The sequence below is a fragment of the Stomoxys calcitrans genome, chromosome 2 (assembly GCF_963082655.1).
Source record: "Stomoxys calcitrans chromosome 2, idStoCalc2.1, whole genome shotgun sequence".
In the NCBI taxonomy this organism is placed as follows: Eukaryota; Metazoa; Arthropoda; class Insecta; order Diptera; family Muscidae; genus Stomoxys; species Stomoxys calcitrans.
In genome coordinates, this window is record NC_081553.1 from 164,891,886 (window position 1) to 164,900,930 (window position 9,045).

The 9,045-nt window shown below is 41.7% G+C and overlaps 1 protein-coding gene across 1 annotated transcript; it reads left to right on the plus strand.

Annotated features, from left to right (window-relative positions):
• The first annotated feature begins 4,181 nt into the window (after positions 1-4,181).
• On the plus strand, positions 4,182-7,889 carry LOC131994798 (uncharacterized). Its single transcript, XM_059361684.1, has one exon. It carries the CDS (start codon positions 4,182-4,184, stop codon positions 7,887-7,889), a length of 3,708 nt encoding a protein of 1,235 aa, XP_059217667.1.
• Positions 7,890-9,045: the final 1,156 nt, after the last annotated feature.

The following is a 9,045-nucleotide window of genomic DNA, read 5'->3' on the forward strand; positions in this document are numbered from 1 at the left end:
CGACAACGAAGTGGGCTACCGAAAGTGGTCTAGGCATAAATCCGTCTAAGATAGAAGCTATTTTCAGCAGGAGACACAAGTTATCCACAGTGGAAACTGTCTCTTTGGGAGGAGAGAATGTTCCATGTACTGAAAGCGCAAAATATTGTACCTGGATGTTTAGCTGGACAAGAAATGAAGCAAGGGTATAAAAGGCAACTCCTACCCTACACACCTGCAAGAGAGCCATTGGGGAAAGATGGCGGTTTAAACAGCGTGTCATGCACTGGTTGTATCTTGCTGTTGTCAGGCCTATTACGCCATATGGTGTTGTGGTCTGGGGGACGGCTCTTCAAAAGCCTACCTACTTTTCAGTAATCAGCCGGATCCAAATGATGGCATCACAGTCGCGCTGAGGACGACATCATCTGATGCACTGAATGTAATGCTACACCTACTGCCTCTGGGCTTTGTGGCTAGACATATTGCTGCAACCACTGCTGTGAAGCTAAGTGAGCTTTATCTTCTTCTGGATTACACATTGCCTGAGCCGCTATTTGGTGAAAACTACCGCCACTATACCTGATAGAACCAATTGCAACTGCAATATCCCTGGTAGTATACGTAAAGTGGAATTTTATACGGATGGTTCCAGACTAGATGACCGGGTGGGCTTTGGGCTGTACTCTGAAGAACTAAAACTAGTCATATCGAGAAAGTGACCCGACCACTGCAGTTTGTATCAAGCAAATCTTTGCTATTAAAGAAGTGGTTGAAAGATACCATTCAATCTCTGGGGAACATATTTCGGGATTCAAAAACCGCCCTCGACTGTGGTAGTTCTATGATGGCTGAACAGTTCAAAACTCACCTGCTCTGGGTTCCGGGCCACAGAGATATCCGAGGGAATTGAAGAGCAGACGAGCTTGCGAGACACATTCCAAAATGAACTGGAATCTGTGGGTATGCCTCTAGCGACATGTAAGTAAAGTCTTTAGGATCAGACCCGAAGGGCAACGAATTATAGCTGGTCACAAAAGGGGGTTGTTTTTAAAAGTCCCTTTTTGCTGTCACTAACCAGAACAGACGTCTCAGTCATTGTGTCCGTCATGACACAATGACCGATCACTGTCTGATCGCAAAACATGCTGACAGACTGAAGGTTGCCAGCAACGACTTCTGCAGAAGCTGTGAGAACGTCGAGAAAGAAGAGACTACTGAACAACTGATGTGTGCGTGTCCCGCACGGACAGTCAGAAGGAGTTCCACATTAGATTCTCATTTCTTTGAGAACTTGTCTGATTTTTCGGTTGTGAACGTTAGCAACTTATTGGGCTTTTTTAAGCGATCTGCAAGATTCAACGGTGGGAGCTAGAAAGCAACTTCGTTTTCCTGGTCCTGTGGTATCACAATGGACGTAAACGTCTGAGTAACCTAATCTAACTCACCATAGGACATGCCAAGCTCCCTTGTACCTCTAGTATTGTTTTCTTTGGTCTAAACTTATCAGTCAAAGCAGTATCATCGAGACTCATCAGGGATATATCTATCATCACTGATTCGTTTCTAATGTGAAAAGAAGGTCCATAACCAACATTACCAACTCTCAGGCCAGAGTTTAGGACAAAATCAGAAATTGACCCACCTCTTTTGTTGATACCCGTTCTTCGCCATTGTAAGCGGTGCGCATTTGCATCGCAACCCGAGATCGACCGCGTCCCTCGCATATTCTCATTGACAAGCCTGCGCACTACCGCACTCGGCTCCATGTCGCCGTAGGGCAGGCATACTGATGAGATAAGTTGGGGGGGCGGAATTCCTTGTTTCTAATCGCTATAATGCATTTCCACACCATATCGTCTGTTGACGAAGATGGCGTGTTTCGCATTGTTCAACCCAAATGCCTTATTTCTTCCGACAAAAGGTTTCTGAATTTGGGCAATGTCTACCGAAGAGTTACAGAGAGCAAGATGAACTTCGTTTAAGGCAGCCTGGGAATGGTGCAGATTCATCTGTTCATCTCTTAGCCTCCTCGTTTTTTGGCTTCGGGAGCCAGACGTGCTAAACCGAAATCCGACACTTAGTCTGCGCTTTCTACCCCTCCGGTACTGCTCCATCCTCCAATCCTCGTCAATAGATGCCGCCACTCTCTGCACAGGATTTCATGGAAAGGATTCTCCAATTGCCTATTCAGAGGCTGACATTCTGGTTCTCCAGCAGTTGCAACAGATCCGACTCATTACCTTCAGTCGAGATCCATGATGTTACTGCTGTTTAAACAGACAATTCAGCGATAGTTAGAACTTTAAGCACCTGGCCAGGGGGAGTGGATGCTCCCAATTTCCCAATGTAAGAAATCCAGGGATTTTTGAGTCCATATTTTTTAATGGGTTCAATCAAACATTATATCGCTGGTGCTTCACCTGTATGAAAGCATCAGATTGGCCATTTTGGTGTCCAATTGCTGCCATTGGGCTGGGCTTATCTTAACGTCAGCTTGCGCACTGTCCTCAGTCGCCACTCTTTGGGCTGAGCACCTTCTCGCCTCAACCCAGACTGTAGAACAACCTTTACCGTTCGTGTTTCGCGTGTCTTCCTTGTGGCCTCATTCCCATTGGGAATCTAGCCACTTGAAGTGCCCCTTTCATCCGACACCTGTGGGTCTATTGAGACGATCTCTGTCACACCCCCTTTCCCCTGACACCTGTGGGTCTATTGAGATGATCTCTGCCACACCCCCAAGGAATTCATTCTCTCTTTTCTTCGCTACTGGCTGGTTTTTCTCAGTTTATATATTCCTTTTCAGTGAGGAGGTAGATTTGGAGAAGGAAGCTAATTGCCGCGATATAGTGGTTCGATCGAAAATTGGAAGAGGCCACTTCCCGGCAGATATAGTGGAAGCATTCGTCTTCACCACATACGGTGTAGTCTTTGGCCTGCTGCCAGACTCCGTCTCTCTTTTTATGCTTCAATAAGGCCTCAAAATGGAAGACCTTAGAAGTTGCATTCAATGTTCATATATTTGTTACGAATGGATGAAAAATATGTCATTCATAACAAGTTGCAATTCTATGATTCAGTTGCTTTATAAACAACGCTATTCATCATTTTGCAAACTCAAATCTAGCACCCGTAGCCTTAGAAAGTACATTTGCATCTTTAGAGAGTTGAATTCACGGGTAGATAGTTGCGTCATTATGTGCAGTGAAAGCAAGCAGAAAGTGCTACATTGCCAATGGGGTCCTTCATGTAAAGTGAACTTTAAGAATAGAACAAGCTGTAATAATAAATGCATTGCCAAGTTTGGCGATGTGAATGAAAAAGTTTTAGTACAACAATTTTTGAGCAATTCAAGCAACGATATGTTTAATATTTTTTTTTTTTTTGATGTCATCACATACTTTGTGATGTTGATGTGACATGTTTAAACATATTGACTAATAATTAGTTTAAATCTACGATCAACTCTAAAACCTATTGAACAACAAGTTGTGTTCGGCCGGGCCGAATATTGGGAAACCACCATTATGGATTCAGCTAAAAATTTCCTCAAATTAACTTAGTTAAAGAGAATATGTGTACTTTGTAAATTCAAGCAAAAATTTAAGCTAATCATGGGAGATGGGTTTATATGAGAGCTATTGTTCATGGAACAGGCTTTTGTTGATTCTCTAAAAATGTAACCTAAAATAAATCTATGAGCGTCAATGGTATTTTATGATTTGGGATAGCAAACATTGATGCATCGAGCAGATACAGATTGTCAGGGTAATTAAAATTGAGTTGTGATAAGGAAGTAAAAATTGTGTGAATGGAATTTTCCACTCATTTGAAGACCATGATAATGCTATCTAATGTTTGTTTAGGATCGTGGCTTAGGCTGGTTGGTCTGCGGTTGTAGAATATTTGGTTATGTTTCGTGGCGTATTTCGATTGGTCAGTTTAGGTTTAAGATTGAAAGAGAAAGAGCTAGTTTAAGTTATATAGTTGTCTTTTTTTTAATTAGGATAAGAATTATTGTAGTTTATAAATTTTCAATAAATGATCAGTACGAATTTAATACTCAACATCAATAGTTCGGTAACTATTATTGGTCCTTCGAGCCGGATAAAAGAATCAGTAACGGATTAAAGTCGGGAGAATTCGGGAGAGTTTGAAAAGAAAAAGTTTAGTGTTGTGTACGTGTTGATAAAAAAAACACAATGGCTAATATGGAGAAATTCGTGGAAGCGCAGAAGAATTTAGCCGAAAGTATGGTGAAAATAAAAAATAAGTTGAGTGAAGAACGGCTGACCAGAGCAGGGTTCGATCAATTGGAGAGAAATTATCATGATTCAGTCAAGAAATTGAAGAGTAATCATGAAGTGATGATGACAATAGAGCCCAAGAGCGATGATTACTTCGTAAAGGATTTTTACGGATTAATGATGAATGGGCTGGTGAAGGAGGTTGAGGAGATGATAAGGAGTCGGGAGGTAACGGTTCAGAAGAAAAGCAACAATGGCAGTGGCGCAGAAGGAAGTAATCTGGGACTGCAGTTGGAGAGGAAAGAAGAGTTTGGGAGCAGGGAGGAAGCAGCAGTTGGAAAAGCGGCAATGCTACAGGAGAAGCCGTCAATAAGGAAATATTTTTTCCAAAAAATCGAAAGAATAGAGAAGAGATTGGAAAGTGGTGAAGTCGATGAGAGAGATATCGAAGATAGTTTGCGGCAGTTGAATGGATTTTATGACAAGTTGCTGGCAACGAATGAAATAGACGAGGAAGTCTTTGAACAATACGAGGAGATGACGGAAAGACTTAGTATTCGACGGAAAGTCGTTGGAGAGCAAAAAATGGAGAAAGCAGAGGGAAAAGAAATCCGCAGCAACATCAGGTTAAGCGAAGTGAGGATACCCGAGTTCAGCGGCAAAATTGAGGACTGGGAGTCATTCCATGACTTATTTAAAAATTTGGTGCATAATTCGCCTCATTTTTCCGAAGTAGAGAAATTATACAGACTGAAGGCAGCCATTAAAGGAGACGCAGCTCAACTAATTCAGCATTTAAAAATAACCGACTCCAATTATGAAGCTGCCTTTGAATTATTGAAGAAAAGGTACGAGAATAGGAGATTGATGTTCACGAATTTGTGTGATAAGATTCTGGACCAACCAGTAATGAATAGCGATTCAGCGGCAAGTATAAGACGCATGCTTGACACTACCAAAAACTGTGTAATGGCGTTGAGGGGCATGAATGTGTCTACAAAGGATGCTGAACCATTTATTGCCAGAATAATTGTGAGAAAGTTTGATAAGGATGGGTTGCGGCTATATGAGCAACAAGTAAGGAAGCCGAGAGAAATTCAAACTTTGGATGATGTCTTAGAATTTTTGCAACAACAATACCTTGCGTTGGAAGCGGCGGGAGAGCAGGAAGTGAACGTGAAGAGAATTTATGGAAACAAAAATAATATGTCAACCAAATTTTGCTACTTTTGTGAGAAAAGTGGGCACGGGGTGATAGAATGCAGGAAGATGTTGGCAATGACACCGGCAGAGAGAAAGCCTGCGGTAGCTGCGAAAAAAATTTGTTTCGTTTGTCTTTTACACAGGACAGACAGAAAATGCAATAGTGTTGTGCGCTGCAACAAATGTGGAGGTAATCACCATCATTATCTTCACAATGGTGACCAAAGAAGCGTTAATCAGCAAGTTAATCCCACATCATCTATGGTAATTGAGAGAAAACAACAACAAGTTTTATTGGCAACAGCATTGGTAAAAGTACGGGCAGCGACGGGAGAATTTGAGTTGCTACGGGCAATGATAGATCAAGGGTCACAGATAACATCAATTTCGGAAGAAGCTTCGCAGATTTTGGGATTGCCAAGGATAAAAGAAAAAACGGAAATACACGGCTTGGGTGGTACTTTGGTTGGTGTGTCGAAGTACAAAGTGGACTTAGTTATAAAGCCAAGATTTCTTAGCAAACATGTATTCAATTCACAGGCGATGGTACTACCTACGATAATGAGCCAGCAGCCAGGTAAATCCTTCGACATAGATATGAAGCAATGGCGAAACTGTATGTTGGCTGATCCATTCTTCAATAAATCCGATCGCATTGATCTAATAATCGGTGGAGACATTTACGCCGACATAATGGAAAAAGGGCAGAAGAGAGTAAGCGGTCCGTTCTCACAACAAACGAAACTTGGTTGGATAGTATCTGGAGCTCTATCCAATGGAATAAGCAAAGTGGAAAAAGTGCAGGTGGCTGCGACGAACCTTGAACGTTTTTGGGAAGTAGAGGAAGTGGAAGCAGAAGATCAGTGTACAAATGATGACCAGTGGTGCATGCAGAATTTTGAAAAATCGACCGTTATTCGAGATGATGGTCGATTGATGGTGTCATTACCTTTTAAGGCTGATATGGAACTAGGCGAATCCAAACCGCAAGCAATGGCCAGGTTTTTGAATGGTGAAAAGAAGTTGGAGAAATATCCATCACTAAAAGCTGAATATATAACCTTCATGCGAGAGTATCGGGAACTGGGTCATATGGTGCAAGTACCGATGGAGATGAAAGGAAAATATTACTTACCGCATCAAGCAGTGATCAGAGAAGATAGCCGAACAACGAAAGTGCGAGTGGTGTTTGATGCATCAGCGAAAACATCGAATCAAAGAAGTTTGAATGACATAATGCACACTGGACCTAAACTTCAACGCGATATATTTGATATGTTGAAATGGCGTTTATGGAAGTATGTATTGACAGGAGACGTGGAAAAGATGTATCGGCAGATTGTAGTGAGGCCAGAAGATCAAGAATATCAATACATACTTTGGAGAGAGAACAGAGCGGAACCAATAAGGCAATATCGTTTAACAACAGTAACATATGGCACATCAGCGGCGCTGTTTCTGGCAGTAAGGTCACTGTTCATGATAGGTGATTACTGCAAAGAGGAGATGGTGAAAAATATTATAAAAGAAGATTTTTATATGGATGACCTCATGACTGGAGCTGATACTGTAAAGGGAAGTCAACATATTCTGCAATCAGTGGCACAGCAGCTGCAGAAGTTTAATTTTCATTTGAGAAAATGGATTTCAAATGACCCTAAAATTACGGAAATTGTAGAAAATCGAGGACGCAATGAAGTTATATCGATTAAAGACGACGAGTCCATAAAAACCTTGGGTGTTGGGTGGGATCCCAATATGGACCACTTTCGATTCAACGTCAGCTTTAGTCATCCTTCACAAATGACAAAGAGAAAAGTACTGTCATTGGTAGCTAGAATTTTCGACCCATTGGGATGGTTATCACCAATAACGGTGGTAGCAAAATTGATCGTTCAGAAGCTGTGGCTGTTAAATATAGATTGGGATGAGACGATACCCGAGGAAATTTTGACGCAATGGCTAGAATTCGCAAATCATTTGGATTCTCTTCATAAAATAAAAATCCCTAGATGGCTGGGTACATCGACAACTACAAAGTTCGAGCTTCATGGCTTTTCAGACGCGTCCGAGAAAGCATATTCCGCAGTAATATTCATTAAATGTGAAATGAGGGTGACTTTACTAACTGCCAAAAGTAAGGTCAACCCAATCAAAAATAAAAAGACGCTGCCAAAATTGGAGCTGTGTGGTGCACATCTGTTGGCGAGATTGTTGAATAGGGCAGAGAAAATCATAGGAAGAGAGACGAACGTGTTTGCATGGACTGATTCAACAATCACACTGGGGTGGATCCAAAATAATCGTAGCAAGGACAAATTCATTAAGAATAAGGTGCAGGATATAAATGTGCTTGTACCAACAGCAACATGGAGATATGTTGGCACAAAGGAAAATCCAGCAGATATTGCATCAAGAGGTATTCAACCACATCGGCTAATGGACTATAAGCTATGGTAGAATGGTCCTGAATGGTTGCGGGAGCCTTCAAGTCATTGGCCTGAACTACCACAGAGGACTGCAGTGATAGCATCGACGATGGTAACAACAGAAGTAAATTTTTTGGATGATATAATGACGAGATACTCCAGGTTTTCTAAAATGCGGCGTGTAGTGGCATACGTCATTCGATTTATTGAGAGGACAAGGAATAAAATCAAAATTTCTGGTGGTTTAGCTGTCCATGAACTTATAGAAGCTGAAGAACATATACTATCACGTCATCAGCAAGTTATGTTTTCTAAAGAAATTATATCTTTAAAAAGAGGATCTTTAATTGATCGAGGCAGCCGTATAGTGGGACTACATCCTTTCTTAGACAGAAGAGGCATACTTCGAGTTGGTGGTCGACTGCAAAATGCAAATATGTCCTTCAATCAAAAACATCCAATTGTATTGAATAAATCGAATCTGACAGCCGCAATAGTGCGATCGTTTCATCTGGCAACTTTACATGGAGGAAACAGATTGACTGAAACATCCACAAAACGCAAATATTGGATTATTGGCTTGAAAGCAGCGATAAAAAAGTGTATACGATCGTGTCCAAGATGTATACGGTACAAACAAGAGACAGCGAAGCAGATAATGGGTAACTTGCCAGATTCGAGGGTTACAGCGATGCAACCTTTCTTATATACAGGAGTGGACTACGCTGGACCTATATGGATGAAGTGCTCCAGAAACAGAGGACAAAAGTGTTTTAAAGGATACATTGCTATATTTGTCTGCATGTCAACAAAAGCAATTCATCTGGAAGCTGTGAGCGATTTGTCCACATCAGCATTTTTGGCAGCCTTGAAACGGTTCTTTTCCAGAAGAGGAAAGAGTGCTAAAATGTACAGCGACAATGGGACAAATTTTGTTGGAGCGAAAAATAGACTTGATGCGGACTACAAAGCTGTTATTCAAAGAAATCGAGACGTGATGCCAGTGCTGGCGGAGGAAGGTGTGGAGTGGCATTTTATCCCCCCGGCAGCCCCTCATCAAGGAGGGATTTGGGAGTCTGGCGTGAAATCTGTGAAGCATCATCTGAGACGTGTTATTGGCGAGACCAGATTAAGTTACGAGGAAATGGCCACATTGCTGTGCCAAATCGAAGCGGTTTTAAACTCAA

Excerpts from the sequence above, each read along its gene's own strand:
- LOC131994798 (XM_059361684.1), top strand. The coding sequence starts at position 4,182 with ATGGCTAATATGGAGAAATTCGTGGAAGCGCAGAAGAATTTAGCCGAA.